The following is a 15,716-nucleotide window of genomic DNA, read 5'->3' as shown; positions in this document are numbered from 1 at the left end:
CCTGTGCCCCTCCCCACTGCCCGTGCTCTCTCTCTCTCATAAATAAAATGTTTTAAAAATAAAAACATTGGTGAGGGAAAATTATGGAATAAGAAGCTCCAGGGTCAGTCTCTCCATGGAGACCATTAGGCTAGGGAGAAAATGATCAGAATGAACCATCTGGGGACTCTGGAACCTCATCCAACACAACAGCCAGGGGAGTGCTTGATGACAAACAGAGCTGTGGGACTTCAGCAGTTAAGGGGATCTCTGCCAGGCCTCAACCTGACCAAGGCAGCAGGACAGAAGCTTCTGTCCCTGAACAAGGAATATGCAGAACAATATAGTTTGGAAAAGTCATGATAGAAACAAGACTGCCGTTCTCAAATGACAGAAGTAAGCCCAGAGGAGGGGGAGAATCTGGTTTCCAGAGTTACCACATTGTCATCCTCAGCATCCAGTTCCTAACAAATTACAAATCATACAGAGAAATAGGAAAACAGTGCTGGTATGTAGGAAAAAAGAATTTGACAAACTCCCTGGGAAAGTCCAGGAGTTGAAGTTACTAGTCAAAGACATTAAGTTGACTGTCTTAAATATGCTCAGTGAGCTAAAGGAAACCACAGACAGCAAAAAATGCCTAAAGGAACACAAGAGAACAATGTAAGAACAAACAGGAAACGTAATAAAGAGAAATTATGAAAGGAACCACATAGAAACTTTGGTGCTGAAAATACAACAATTGAAATGAAAAAAACTCACCAGAGGGGTTCAATGGCAGATTTGCACAGGCAGAAGAGAGAATTGGTGAACTTGAAGATAAAGCCATTGACATTATTCTCCCTGAAGAGCAGAAAGGAAAAAAGAATGTAGAAAAATGAACAGTCCCCTCCAGGAGTTGGTGACATCATCAAATATTAACAGCATCTACATACTGAGAATCCCAGAAGAGAGGAGCAGAGAGATTATTTGAAATAATGATGGCTAAATATTTCCCAGATTTGATGAAAGACATAAATCTACACATCAAGAAGCTCAGTGGACTCTAAGCAAGATAAACTCAAAGAGATCCACACCGAGATATGATATATGTAATCAAATTGTTGAACAACTAAGAGAAAATCTTGAAAGCAGCAAGAAAGAAACGGTCATGTACAAGGGGTCCTCAATAAGATCAAAAGAAACCATGGCAGCCAGAAGGCAGTGGATGACCTATCTATATTTAAAGTACTGAAAGGAAAAGGAAATCTATATCCAGCAAACTACCTGTTCAGGGTGAAGGGAAATGAGGACATTCCCAGGTAAAGGAAGTTAAAGGATTTTGTTATCAGTAGACCTGCCTAAAAGAAACCCTACAAGCTAACCCTTCAGGCTGAATGAAAAAACACTAGACAGTAACTCAAAACCATATGAAAAATAAAGAGCACTAGTAGAGGTAAGTAACAGATCATTATAAAAGCCTGTATCATTTCACTTTAGGTTTGTAAAGCCTTCTTTTTTTCTGTATAATGTATAAAGCAAATTTATAAAACAGTGTAAATCTGTGTTAATGGAAACAGAATACATAAAGATATAATCTGTGACAGTAACAACAAAAAGTGGGGTTGGGAATTTATAAGAGCTGAGTGTATACCACTGAATGAAGTTGGTATTTCAAACTAGGTTGCTCTCAGTTTAAGACGTTAATTGCAATCCCAAAGGTAACCAATAAGAAAATCTTTTTTTAGAAATAGATACAAAAGGGAAGAAGGGAATCAAAAAGGGTGCACTTCATATAAAAATAATGAGCTAAATCCATAAAAAGCAGTAATGGAGGAATTGAACAAAAAGCATATAGGACATATAGAAAACAAATAGCTAATAGAAGAAGGAAGTCATCAGTAATTAAATATAAATGGGTTAAACTCTCCACATAAAAGGCAGAGTTTGGCAAAATGGGTTAAAAAAAAAAACCACTCCACCAATATGCTGTATTCAAAGAGACTCACTTTGAAAGAAATCTACAAAAAGTTTAAAAGTAAAAGGGTGGGGAAAGATATTCCACAAAAACAGTAAACAGCTGGGTGGCTATATTATTATCTGACAAAATTGACTTTAAGTCATAAAGGTAACGAGACAAGGTCAGTAACACCAATAAAAATTTCCATTCATCAGGAAAAAATAACAATTGTAAACCTCCATCCCTAAAGCAAAAATTGACATCTTTGAAGTGAGTCAGAGACTTGACTACCTCACTTCCAATAATGGCTAGAAGAATTCAGGTGACAGGAAGATGACTATGGACAGAGGATTTGAACCACACTCTGTGAGACCTAGCAGACAGACACAGAATGCTTCCCAACAGCAGCAGGGCACACATGCTTCTCAAGTGCACATGGAACATCCTCCAGGACACACCATCTGTGAGGCCACAAAACAAGTCCTAATAAATTTTAAAGGATGAAATCATACGAAGTATCTTTTCCAGTCAGGTGGAGTAGAAGCAGAAGGCAACAGCAGAAGGAACACGGTAATACTCAGAATTATGTGGAAATCAAGCAACCCATGGGTCAAAGAAAGAATCACAAGGGATGTCAGAAAATGCCTTGAGACAAGTGGAAACAAAAACACAACGTACCGTAAGTTATGGGACATAGTAGAAGCAGTGCTAACAGCAGAATTTCTATCTGCCAATGCCTACATTACAGAAGAAGAGAGATTTCAAATCAGTAACCTAACGATACACTTGAAGGAGCTAGAAAAAGAACAACCAAAGCTGACAAACCTTTTAGCGACACTGACCAAGGGAAAAAAAAGAGATACTAAAATCTGCAATGAAAGTGGGAACATTACTACCAACTGCACAGAGACAAAAAGGATTGTAAGGAAGTGCTATGAATAACTGTGTGACAGAGACACACACTGGAATATGATCCAGCTGTCGAAAGGGATGGAGTTCTGATACATGCCACAACATGGACGGACCTTGAAAACACTGTGATCCCACTTGAGGTATATCTAGAAATATCTAGAACAGGGAAACTGATTGGGGACAGAAAGTAGAAGAGAGGACCAGGTGGGGGACGGGAGAAGGGAGACTGGGGTGTTATTGATTAATGGGTACAAAGTTTCTGTTGGGGTTGATGAAAAAGTTTTGGAACTCGATATGGTGATGTTTGCACAACAGTGTGAATGGCACTAATGTCACTGAATCGTACTCTTAGAAGTGGTTAAATTGGCATATTTTATGTTGTATATATTTTATGCTGGTTTTTAAACAATAACATTTGCATTTCCTGACTCAGTATGGTGGCTGCCTTTCTACAGCTTTGGAGGAAGAGGGAACATTTTCTGCTTGTTTTATTGGGGTTTCTGTTGACCACCCATTAGGAACTTACAGGTTTCAGGGTTAAATTTGATTTCCATCAGCATTTAGTGGTGGGGGTGGGGATTGTAAACAGATCAAAACGTGCAACGTGGGCGGGAAAAGGCCAGGGAGAGGTTATTAGCCACTGGACTATGGCCGGGCAGGACTTGGCATCCTCAGTTCTCTCCAGGGGCCCATGGTCCGCCCTTTACCTGGACTGGAATCCTCCTGGCAACCTCACCATTGTCCTTAAACCTTCTTCTCCTGCTTGCTTTGAATTCAGGAGAAAGATCTGTAAAGCAGCCTTAAGGCTTCAGCTGAGCCTTATTCCATAAGCATTTCTGCTACCTATGAACTAGGATTTCCAGCCTCCCTGCAATTCCACATATAATTGATTTTGCCCAGAAACACACCAGAAGCCCCCACCCTGCCCACCTCTCTCGGCCAGACACATGGGGGCCACCCATCCTGGCTGGGGTCAGACGAATCCCTGCTGAATGCTGGTTTGTGAGGATACGGGTGCTGGGTCCTGCCCATGAAAGACCACCCCACTCCCCCTTCACTGGCCAAGATGAATTCCTGGACCATGTGGTTCTGAAGTCCACTGCATCGGGCAATCACCAGCTTATGGCCTCAGTCCTGTTGGTACCGACTTGTCCTAAAAGCTAGGCCAGAGCCCTTAGAGCTTGCAGCCCCCTGGGATGGCTGTGTTCTTTGTCCAGGTCTGTGATTTGGTTATGTCATGGAGGAGGTGGGTGGTTCGAACCTTTCCTGCAAGGTGGGTTGAAAGATGAGACATGGGAAGGAGGGGGAGGAATCCCAAGACTGGCCACCCAAGGGCATAGCCTCACCAAGGAAATAGGCGTGTCACCAGGGTGGTAAACAGGTGATGTCCTCAGCTTCCCCAAGTGTCCTCCTTGGGCTTCACCATTAAAGGTTAACATAAAGGGTTAACTCCTGGTCCAGCGGGGAGCCTCCAGGACCCTGGACAGCTACCAGTCAGCCCCTCCGTAATTAGAGTTGACCCTTGAGCGAACAACACCGGTTTGAACTGTGTGGGCCCCCTTCACACGGGTTTTTCTCCCTACGGTCCAGGACTGTAAATGTATTTTCTCTCCCTTAGGAGTTTCTTAACATTTTCTTTTCTCTTGCTTACTTATTGTAAGAAGATAATTTATAATACATACAGAAAATATGTGTTAATCATGTATGCTATCGATAAGGCTTCTGGTCAACAGTAAGGCTGTTAGATGCTAAGTTTTGGGGGGTCAAAAGTTATGGATTTTTGACTGTGTGGGGGGTTGGCACCCCTAACCCCCATGTTCAGGGATCAGCTGTATTTTCAACTTCAGCCTCTGGCTACGGGCTATAAAGGCAAAAGCCCGATGAATTGCGGGATGACCCGACAGCAGCAGGTGTCCCCCAGACATACAGCAAGGCTGGCCTCCGCCAGAGAGACCTTCTCCGAGCAGCCCGGGGGCTGGGCACACACCTGGATCCCGATGCCCCAGCCATTCGGACGTGGCCAAGCCCTCCAGGGATGCGATTTTCTGAATGACAGGCAGGCACGACTGTGTTTTCCCCCAACAAGGGCTAGAAGTGCCCAATCCCAGGGCCGGTCAAAGGCACTGGGGTCCAAGAGGTTTCTCCCCCCGTGCCTCCTGAGAGCGGACAGAAACACTTAGAGAAGTCGTGTGCGTACTAATGTGGCAGAGGAGGGACACACTGTTGCATCCTTGTGCTTCCACTGGCCAAGAGCAGGGACAGTCACCGGGAGAGGCCCACACTGCCACGAGGGTCCATCCCCGCAGTCTGTGACAAGGAGCCCTCTCTTCACACCCGAGAGCCTTTGACCAAGCCAGGAAACCCAGGGTAGCCACTGTGGTCACAGGCCAACCCAAGCGCACCCTGCTTCTTGGGAGGACGGGTTTGCCCCATGTAGCTCTGCTGCGTGGGGCCGTAGGACTCGGCTCCCCAGACCTCAGTCTTCCATCTGTGGCCAGAGAGGGAAAGCGTGCTGGCTGCACGCTGTCCCCAGCCCCACCCCCACCAGGCAGAGCCGCTCAGGACTCCAGAACCTTCTCTCCTTTGAGCCCTCAGCATCGCCCCACTGAGATGAAAGAATGAGTGAGGGGTGGGGAAGACGCCCCCCGCCCCCCAGCATCGTTTCGAGCACTAGCTTTGGAGTTTCATGACCTGGGGCATGTGACCCCCTCTCAGTGCCCACCCGCTGTGGCCATGGTGACATCAAGCTGCCTAAGGACTCGGCATGATGTCCGATGCCCAGACTCCCAGATGTGGGAATGGCCCTGACTCTGACCTCCGCCTCCAGCCCCTCAACTCTGCCAGAGCCACCCAATGCCCAGCCCTCCTGCACCTTGTGCTTCTCACCTTCCAGTGTGATGCTCTGTTCTCTCTGCAACGCGCATCCAGCTGGAAGCTGAGTCCATTTCTCCTCCCAGGCCAGGTGCCCAGACCCCAGTTAGAACACAGAGGTCACTGCCCACACCCCAGAGGACTTGGTGCGGCTGGGCTCCACTGGTCCAGGGGAGGCCACAGCCCGCAGAGCCCAGCTCCTCTCTCACCTGTGGCCACCGCCCGCCCTGCCCCCTGGGAACCAGCAGCCCAGGGCGGAGGGACCGGCACCTGAAGCCCAGTCCTGCTCTGACACTTCACTTCTTCAAACCTCTTTCCTCCTCTCTAGAATGAGGGGGCGTTCTCCAGACTTCCTGGAGCTTGAGGACTGATGGACACCATGGCGAAAGGCAGTCGGTCCAACGCCTGGGGCTGCAACAGAGCTGAGAGCCCTGCTTCCTCCAGCTGGGGCCTCAGGAGCAAAGGAAGACGCCAGAGAGAGATGAGGCTTTATTCAGGAAGAGCTCTGGAGGGAAGGTGGATCCCTCGGGTCTCACCCTATGGCTTCTTGGAGTCGGAGACATTAGAAGCCAATGACTATGGGCATCTGAGCCCCCTCAGAGTCCTCCGAGGGGGGCGCGGGGGCTGCATCAGAATCCCCAGAGGGGGGAGCGGGGGCGGCATCCGAGTCCCCGGAGGGGGGGGCGGGGGCGGCATCCGAGTCCCCGGAGGGGGGCGCGGGGGCTGCATCAGAATCCCCGGAGGGGGGAGCGGGGGCGGCATCCGAGTCCCCGGAGGGGGGGGCGGGGGCGGCCCCATTTCCGGTCACTGTGGGCAGTGCGTGGTAGGTCAAGGTCCAGTAGCGCATGTAATTAGTCCTCAGGTGCTGTTTCATGGAGTTGCGATCCATCTTCTTGGTGATCTCCAGGTAGTTACCATTTTCCACCGTGTAGGGATCCCAGTGTGTGGGCACAGCTGAATGTCCCATGTTGGGGTCCCTGCAGGGAGAAAAAAAGCTGGGTGCAGGCTGGGAGCTCACAGGAGGCTGGAGACCTGTGTCCCTAGCCCATCTGGGCCCTGGCTTGCCTGGACAGTCCTCCACCCTCTGCACTGACCCTTACCATCAGGGTACCTCACTATATGGTGCCTGGGCCCTGGCTGGGCACATGGAACCCCAAGAGGTGCTGATCTCAGGGCCTGGGCAGTAGCCCCATCCTCCCAGACAGAGGTACCGCGGCTCTGGGAGGCCAATTGTAAGTGAGGGAGCAGGGACTAGAACCCAGGCCTGCAGGGCCAGGTGGCAGGGGGCTCTGGGCTCAGCCTCACTGCTGTCTTACCCAGTTCTGGCAAAGTTGGTCCAGTAGGCGATCATGGCCTTAGAGACCGTCCTGTCTTGGGTCCGGTAGCCCAGGGGGCTGGCGAAGGGCTTCCCAAAGACGTACTGGAGGTCATCCGCGTGGTCAGCCCCCACCCATTTGGGGTAGATGGGCATCCGAGAGGGGTGGGAGAACACATAGTTGTAGGTTTTGGCACTCCTGAGGAAGGGAGGGGAGACCACCCAAGTTGGCAAGGTGCTCACCTGGGGCCACCCAGCTCAGGGATGGGCTCCAGAGGGAGCCGTGGAGGGGGCAGGGAAGGGTCTGGGGAATTCCCACAAGACTCATGAAGAAGCTGGGATCCTGACACCTGGGAAAGGGAAAGCCGTGGGCCAGAGCCACGGATTCGAAGCTTCTACAATTTCAGTTGTGTTTATAATTCACCACCCCAAAACACACTGAGGCAGCTTCCTCCTGCAATTCAGTATCCAGAAAGATCTTTTTTGCTCTGCAAGTGAATTTGTATCTTAATTTAACTGGACAGGTATACGCCCTCGGGTGTTTCTCTTTTTGCCTTGACTGACAGGAAGCTAAGAGCCACATTTATTGCTTAGTTGCTGCAAAGCTTTCGTTCTAGATTTTAGGTATAATACTGTCCTCCTACTTTCCAAGCATTCCTCACTTTTTTTTTTATTTCATTGGCTATTATCATATAGTGATTTTTAATGTGGTCCCAGGCTTAAGTTATTTTGAAAGTTGGTCAAGTTGAAACCCACAACAGAGACCGTCATCATCCAGGGTTCTTTCTTCTACACAGCTTGAGGGGTGGAAGGTCAACTCAAGAACTTTTCAGTGGGAAGGACCGTGGGGTGAGGGAGGGCACTCAGTGCCAGGCCGGGCAGAGGACCGCGGGAGGGTTTTGCAAAGCCCCCTGAGGCTGGGAGGTGAGGAGGGTTAGGTCTTGTCAGGCCTGGACAAAGCAGGTGGTGCAGGCCCAGGTGGGGACCCGAGCCACCCTCCCAAGAGGCCTCAGGGCGCAGGTGCACCATCCCAGGTGGGTGGGCCTCCCCAGGGAGCCTCCCTGCCCAGGTCCTCACTTGGCATTGGCTCTGTGCTGGGCCACGGCAAACTCGGTGGGCACCAGGAAGAGGATGTCGGTCTCAAAGTCCACCACGGTCTTCTTCTTGGTCTCTTGGGACGTGTCGTGGGCCCAGGGCTCAGTGTAGATGTCAAAGGTGGCGTTGGCACCCCTGAGCCCCTTGGTGATGGTGAGCCCGCTGACCAGCTTGTAGAAGTCCTCTCTGCAGGGACCACGCCAGCGCTGGACCCTCCACCCAGTGCCAGCGGGAGGGTATCTGCACCCCCACCCAGCAAAGGGCGAGGGACGGCCCCCCAACACGGTGCTGACCTCCCGCGGCTGCCCCTGGGCACTGCCCCCTGGGCCCCGCACCCACTGCTTACTCGGTGACCTTCTGCTTGTCCTTGTTGATGGCCGGCATGTCGATGCTGGCAAAGATGTGGCCATCCATGTTGTTGACGCCCGCTATGTAGTCAACGTCGGCCGTGTTGGCGTACAGCTTGAGGGGGTCATCGGGGAGGAAGTCTCCGTCGACGACAGGGAGAAAGCCCAGATAGTGCAGGACGGGATCTGGGTGGGAGAGCAGCCGGCTCAGACCCTCCCGGGACCCACTGCTCCTCCCCTCAGCCTCTGGGGCGGGACCCAACTCCAGCGTCACCTCCAGCCTCCTCTGATCTAGACCCGGCTTCCCGGGCCTCGGCACCGCCCACGTCGAGGGCGGGACACCCTGTGGGGTGTCCATCCGCATCCCTCTGCCCTCAGGACACCTGCGGCACCCCTCTGCAGTTATGACAGTCAAAACATGTGCCCTGGAGCCAAACTTCCCAGGCCGAGGAGCACTGGTCCGGAGCCCAGGGCTGTCCTCCCTCCAGCCTCTGGGAGGAAGACAAGGACCGACGGAGAAGGAGGCACCCCCTCTCGGGGCTCGGCTCCAGCATGTTCGCCAGAAACTGTGAGGTCCACATTGCCCTGCAGACCCCTGAACTGGCCCCGAAAGGACCGTAGGGCTGGCTCCGGGCAGGTGGAGGCAGTGGCCTTCGAGAGGCCCAGCCCGGTGGGTCTTCCTTCCCGTGCACGCCGGAGGAAACGACTGGTTTGCATTTGGGGCCACGTGTTCGCTTGGCTTCCGCTTTGCTTATGGTTTAATTCGCATCAGGTAAAGATGCAAATGATGGGGCCTCTTACTTAGCATCAAAAAGGTGAGCAAGAGCGGACCCCAGCCTACTGCGCTGATGAGGTCCCCGGCATTCCGGGGTACACAGGAGCAGAGCCGGGAGGGCCGCGTGCTGCATGGGTGCTCAGTGGGTGCGTGTTCACTGCGTGAGTGGCAAGAAGAACAATGACCTTCTAGGACAAAGGCTCTCGGTCTTGGGTCCATGGACCTCCCTAAAATTGTGCACAAATGACCACGGATGCGTGTCTTGTCGGGGGCTGGAGCCCACATGTTCATCAGCTTCTCAAAGGGATCGTGACCCACGGGGGATAAGAAGAGAGAACGGCCCTCCTCCTTACCAGACTACAAGGGTGCTGGTGGCAGCGAGCTGCCTAGGGACACCAGCAATCTGGGGACAGGGCCAGCCTCAGACCCGGCAATTCCTCTCTTCTCCAGGAGCATGGCCGGCCCTCTCCCGACCGGGAGCCCCCCCAGGCTCCCCCAGCAGCCTCCACTCACACTCCCTGCCTGCCAGGGGCAGCTTATAGGCCAGCGTCAGGGCACGGGGGTCGGTAATCTTCAGACACTTGGCCATCCTGGAGGTATCGTCCAAGGGGCAGCCCACCTTCTCAGCGATCTGGAGTGGGGGTGGGTAGGCAGGTGGGTGAGGCCAGTGCTCTGGGCAGAGGGTGATGGAGTTCAGGACAGAGTGGAAAAGAGGGAGGCCCCTCCCCTGCCCACCACAGCTCCTCCTTACCCTTTTGGCCCAGAAGAGGGGGTTCTTCTGGATGGCCCAGGGGCACACTGCCACGCCACTCTGGCTAATGGCTCGCCGGATGAGGCCCTTGTTGTAGGGAGAGAGGGTCTGCAACACACAGAGGTCCTGTCACCAAGGCCTCGCCGCACCTGCCCACCCTGGGCTCGGCCAAGGACACCCCACACATCAGTTCCAGCCCCTCTCCTCCCTGCTCCCATTGGCTAGCTCCCACACACTTCGGGGCAGGTGCACCCTCCGGGGCCGCCAGACCTGCAGAGAAACGCTGGCACCTCCAGCTGACTCCCCAAAGATAGTGATGTTGTCGGGGTCCCCCCCAAAGGCTGCAATGTTCCTCTTCACCCAAGTGATGGCCATGTGCTGATCCCGAAGGCCATAGTTACCTGGGGGCAGGGTGGGGGATGGGCCTTCATCAGGGCCAGGGCCAGGGCCTGGGCCACACGGGGTGAACAATGCACATGGGTGGGATGAGAATGCCCTCGACTGCACGGAGACCCTGGCTGAGCACCAGGATGTTGAACGGTGGGTCCCCTGGAGGCTGGCCGGGTGGGGTGCGGGGGCAGGTGTAGGGCTCAGGCTCGGGGCGGGGGCGGGGAGCAGGAGGACCAGTCTGCTCTTTTCTCTCCCTCCCTGCCACAGCCCCCCTGTCTCTCTGTGGCTCCTTGCTACTGCCTCAACTTCTTATCTTCTCTCTCACTGGCTCCCTGCACCTGCTCCGCTGGGCCTCTGGGTCCCACTCTGTCTGTCAGCCTGTGGGCCTCTGTTCTTTCGCTACAGCTGCCAAGGGGCTCCTGCATCTCACAGCGCATCTCCAGCTCCCTGGCTCTGCAAATAGGATTCTGGGCCTTTCCAGGGGGACTGGCAGGAGCTGTTCAAGCACGATGGGAGCTAAGGCTCACCCCCGCCGAGCCCAGAGCTCACAGGGGTGGGGGCACTTGCTCCCCTCCCCAGTGCCCAGGACACCCGGCGGACCTGGCAGGTTGGCGTCCCCAGTGCTGAGGAAGCCCAGGGGGCCGACACGGTAGTTGAAGGTGACCACAATGACATTGCCCCGTGTGGCAATCTCCTCCCCGTCGTACAGGTAGTTGCTGAGAAAGTTGGCCCCGTGGCCCGCCCCCATGAGGAAGCCGCCTCCGTAGATCCAGATCATGACGGGCAGGTTCCGGGAGACTAAGGCAGAGCAGAGCAGACCCAGTGACCCCAGATGCACCACCCCCCCCAGATGCACCACCCCCCCCCGACCCGGCTTCCCTCCGCACCCTGTGCTGATTTCAGGGAAGTTTGGCTCTGGAGCCCCCCAGACACAAGGGCAGGGCCTGAGTCTCTAGCTGCTTGGGGGCATGCTGCGGGGTGTGGGGAGGGTGAACCCACCTTCCTTCTTGCCCTGGGGGACCCAGATATTGAGGTAGAGGCAGTCCTCCTCCCCGTAGGTGTTGTCCTGGGTGATGGTGGCCTGCAGACACCGCTTCTTGAAGTCCTTGGCCTTCAGGGTTCCTGCGGGTGGCCAGCGGGATCGGTAAGGATGGCAGCCGCCCCACGGCACCCCCAGGCGCGGGGCCTCACCAGCCCCTGCCCGCTCCCACCTTGCCAGCCAGGGTGCCGCTGAGGGTTCTCCAGGGCCTTCGGGGGGGCGGCGAAGGGGATGCCCTTGAAGATGTCGACATAGTCACCAAAGAGGCTGAGCTTCTTGTTGACGCCCTCCACGAAGCCTCCTTCCGTGTACACCGCGCCCAGCTGGGGGTGGAAGCCGAGGCTCAGGAAGGCCCAGGCGGGTCTCCCGAACGGGGCTGGGGGGCAACCTGAGCAGGCCCCAGGGTGCCCCAAGGTTCCCCAGAGACAGCTTCAAGGAGGGGCCAATGTGCACCTGAGCCCTGCCACCTGCCACGTTGCTAGAAGAGCAGCTTACCGCCTTGGTCCCGGACCCCGAGGGTGTCCTGCTCCCTGAATCTTGGAGGAAGCTGGGTCAACCAGTGTGTTCCCACTCCAGGGAGCCTTCCAAGTAGGCCAGGAGAGGTGGGGTAGAGGTTTGGATCTCGGCTATGGCCACCTAGCTGTGACCATGAGGCTGTTTCCCCGTCTCTAAGATGGCCCGTTTGCTCCCCTTGTGTCCCCCTTCCCCCAGGGTCCAGCTGGCCTGGAGTCGGTGGCCTGGTGACTCATAGCCCTTGTGCTCAGTGCTGAGAAAGACCCCCGCCCCTCAGGCCGTCAGAACCACTGCTGTGTAGCCAGCCCTCGCCCTGAGCTGGGCCCACGCAGCCAATGCATCCAATCTGCACGAGGGTCCTGGGGGCTGGTGCTCATCTTCCCATTGTCCCAGAAGGGAACTGAGGCTCTCCTGCTTGAAGTCACCCTGTGGGAAACAGCTATCTAACCTCAGAGCCAGGCTCCCATCCCCTCCCAGGGCTGCCCCCCCATCCGTCGGGTCCCATGGCAGGTGTCTGCTTCCTGGATCTCACCTGTGCTCCGTCCCAGGGAGCCAAGGACAGGGCAGCTCCGCACCCCCAGGCCCAGCTGGGGTCCCAGTGCCCTGTAAGGTCTAGGCTAACAGGGAACCGGGGAGGAGGCCAGAACAACTCCTGCCAGGGGCCTCAGGGTTGGGGCCAGGGGCAGTTGCAGCTCTGCTCCCCCACCCCTACCCCCGCCCCATCTCTCGGCTCAGGAGGTGCAGCCTTGTTTCAGGCCTCCAGGCATCTTTTCTGACAGGCTTCCCAGCTGCTGGGATGGGGCAGCAGGCCAGGTCAGTGCCTGGGGACTGGGAAGTCACCTCTCAGCACTGAGACTGGCCTGAGGGCCCTGGGTGAGGGGCAAGGTGGGGAGGTGGCACCGGCTGCCGGAACAGTGGGGAGAAATCCTGGTCCCCTCTGCCCTCAGAGAAGCCCCCCTCCCCCGGAGAGTGACCTCCTCCTGGGGGCAGCAGGGGCCCAAGGCCAGCACCTGAACCTCTGGGGCCAAGTGGCAGGCCCCAGGGCAGCTGGGACGGAGGCGGCAGGAGGGTGGACACCACGGGGCCACGCATCTGTGGGGTTTCAATCCTGCAGCCCCTTCCCTGCCTTGTTCTTCACCCCGGGCAATGGCATATCCACCCCGGGCGGCCTCCTGACTGGCCAGCAAGCAGGTGGGGACCTGCCGCTTGGGACATGGAGGTTACCCTGGGAGCCAGATTCCGGAGTTTTAGGTTTCTGTTCAGCCACTGGTGGCTGTGTGAGCTTGGGCAAATTGCTCGTCTGCTCTGGGCCTGTCTCCCCTTCTGTGAAAAGGGGACATCGACATCTCTAGAGAGGAAAGAGCCAGAGGGCTGTTGGGTTCCTAGACTCAGCAAATAAAGATTGAGGACTCCCAGTTACATTTGCATTTCACATAAATTGACCTTTTTTTTCAGCATATCCCAAATACTGCATAGAAGATACACACTGAAAACTTCTCGTGGTTTGTATGAAATTCCTGTATTTTATCTGGCAGGCTGTCATATGAATGAGAATATACACAAAACATGAAGTGCCCAGGAAATGCCATTTTGATTGTTGAGGTCTCTTTCTCAGACTGGCTCTTCTGGCCAGTGACCCTGTCTTCCCTCCGCTGTGCCCTGTCCCGTTTCCAGGTCTCGCTTAGGGAGAAGAGAGAGGGGCCCCTCTGCTGGGCCCTCGCTTACCTTTGCTGTGCTCACTACCGCCCAGCAGCAGGTGAGGCCCAAGACGACCAGCCCCAGGTGCCCCATGGCGTGCGCCTGCCTGTGTGCGTCCCTCCCCTCCGGCCCGCAGGGATTTATGCGGCTGGAGCTGGCCGGGAGTCCAAGGTAGCAGCTGTCCGCAGAGGCCCCTTTTCCCTCCTCCCACCTGTGCCCCTTCTTCCAGGCTGGCCACACTCCAGGCAGGGTACCTGGGGCCAGGAGACAGCTGCTGTTTCCAGCTAGCCTCGGGCTGGGCCAAGGTCACACAGTGGGGCACGCGCATGCGCACACACGGCGCGGTGCCAGGCTACCTTTCCCAGGGCTGGCTGCCCCCGATGCCGTGTGCCGCCGCGCACCTGTGCAGGTTACCGCCTACCTGGGAGCGGAGGCAGATGGCACAGGACCGAAGGTCGCCAGGCCGTCAGCTTGCCCGGTGAACAGCGCCCTGCATTCTGGCTCACTGACTTACAAGGACTCGGCTCTGCCCTCAGAGCAGTGCGCACGCTCGGTCTCCACGGCCCGCCTGCCACCCAGCCCCAGCTCAACAGAGGAGCTTGTAGGGGACCGGGCATGTGCTTCTGGGCTGCGCGCTGCGCGCCACTGGTCAGCCGGCGGGTTGACCCTTGTTACCACGGGCCCGCTGGGTGTGCGGCCTGAGCCAGGTGTGGGGGCCCAGAGCAGCACAGACGACCCTGCCCTTGGGGGTGGGGGAGGCCTCACACGCAGTCCACGTCCTGGGATGGGAAGGCAGGAGGCTCGGGCAGACAAGGGGAAGGGGGAAGTGGGGCTCCAGCCCAGCCTCGAGGGCTTCCTTAAGGAAAAGGAAGAGCCGGGCTTTCTGGCCACAGAAATGGGCCCCGCAAAGACCCTGCGGCAAAGCCAAGCAGAGACGGAGACCGACCAACAGAGAGTGGAAGGGACAGAGACCAAGAGCGTCAGAGAGCGGGAGGGAGAAAACTGAGCACAGAAGTGGGGGCGGCACAAAAGCAGCCATTGCTGTCTCCTGTGGCTGTGCAGGACTCTGGTCACCGGGGTGACTTATTAGAAAAGGCAGGCCATCAAGGACAGGGCCTGACATGGTGCCTTTGAGTTCGGCTGCCGCTGGGGTCACGGCTCACGGCTCACAGAGGCTGCTCAGACCCCACCGCACAACCACCTCTAGTGAGGGGGACGCACTCAGGAGCCAGGGGACAGCGGAGCCCCGTGCCAACAGCCCCGCAGCCTGGGCCCCGGCAGGCCCTCTGCTGCCCGGGAGCAGCGCCTCGGACACAGGCCACAGCCCCGCTACCATTGCGCCCGCTGCCGCCACCAAGCCTGCCTGCCTGCCTGCCAGATCCAAATCTTCTGGGATGCAGAGTGGAGAGAAGCTGGAGAGAAGGTGGGGAGAGGTGGGGAGAGGTGGGGAGGGGTGGGCAGCTGCGGGTGGGAGGGAGGAGTTAGGAAACCAGGAAGGGGCTCATGTGCCTTCAGCTGGGCAGTGTGAGGACGAGGGGGGAAGAGCCTGAGCCCCCACCCCGGACAAGGACGGGGAATCGTTAACCCACGCCTTCTGTCCAGCTCTTCCAATTCTGAGAACCTGCTCTACAGAAAGTTATTCTGAATATGGGGGAGGGGACCCATCCTGGTCCCCAGCAGCAGGGAGCGGGGCCATCGTGGGTGGTCAGCCTGGCAGCTTCCCCTCTACAAGGCAGGTGGCCAGGACTAGCCACTTTAGGCCAACTGTGAGCCACTGGGGCTCCTGATCTGTCCCCCGAGGGGGCTCCCCAGGAGCCTGGGCAGCAGACTGGGGCTTGCCTGAGGCATCGGACTTTAGAATTAATGTGACTTGGGGAGCTGTCACACCAGGTGGCCCAGTCCGCTGGCTGAGGAAGGGGGTGACCGGGTTCACCTCCGGCTCAGGCTGCTCTGTAGGACTGTGGCACAGCCGTCCCCCGGCACGGGTGGGAGTGCTCCCCAGGGAGGACAGCCTCCGTCCCAGCAGAATCTGCACTGCCTCCGGTTTCACACCAGGGAGCTGGGAGGCACCAGGGTCTGCCTCCCCATGAAC

The 15,716-nt window shown here is 56.2% G+C and overlaps 1 protein-coding gene across 1 annotated transcript; it reads right to left on the bottom strand.

Annotated features, from left to right (window-relative positions):
• Window positions 1–6,175: 6,175 nt before the first annotated feature.
• CEL (carboxyl ester lipase) lies at window positions 6,176–15,712 on the bottom strand. Its single transcript, XM_078061980.1, has 11 exons — window positions 13,652–15,712; window positions 11,586–11,736; window positions 11,374–11,496; window positions 10,975–11,172; window positions 10,255–10,385; window positions 9,985–10,092; window positions 9,747–9,864; window positions 8,458–8,644; window positions 8,094–8,297; window positions 7,018–7,215; window positions 6,176–6,678 (listed from the first exon to the last, which is right to left on the bottom strand). Exons 1-11 carry the CDS (start codon window positions 13,715–13,717, stop codon window positions 6,264–6,266), a joined length of 1,899 nt encoding a protein of 632 aa, XP_077918106.1. The 5' UTR covers window positions 13,718–15,712; the 3' UTR covers window positions 6,176–6,263.
• Between the last annotated feature and the right edge of the window lie 4 nt (window positions 15,713–15,716).

Source organism: Halichoerus grypus, chromosome 14 (genome assembly GCF_964656455.1).
Source record: "Halichoerus grypus chromosome 14, mHalGry1.hap1.1, whole genome shotgun sequence".
In the NCBI taxonomy this organism is placed as follows: Eukaryota; Metazoa; Chordata; class Mammalia; order Carnivora; family Phocidae; genus Halichoerus; species Halichoerus grypus.
The sequence above is the reverse complement of the archived record's forward strand: the minus strand, read 5'-3'. Positions and strand labels throughout refer to the sequence as shown.

What these genes read in the sequence shown, in the direction of transcription:
- CEL (XM_078061980.1), bottom strand. Translation starts at nt 13,717, where the DNA reads ATGGGGCACCTGGGGCTGGTCGTCTTGGGCCTCACCTGCTGCTGGGCG. An exon ending in TGGGGACGCCAACCTGCCAG is followed by an intron (nt 10,386 to 10,974) that starts GTCCGCCGGGTG and finishes CCCTGCCCCCAG; the next exon opens with GTAACTATGGCCTTCGGGAT. An exon ending in GCCCCTGGCAGGCAGGGAGT is followed by an intron (nt 8,645 to 9,746) that starts GTGAGTGGAGGC and finishes TCTCCCACCCAG; the next exon opens with ATCCCGTCCTGCACTATCTG.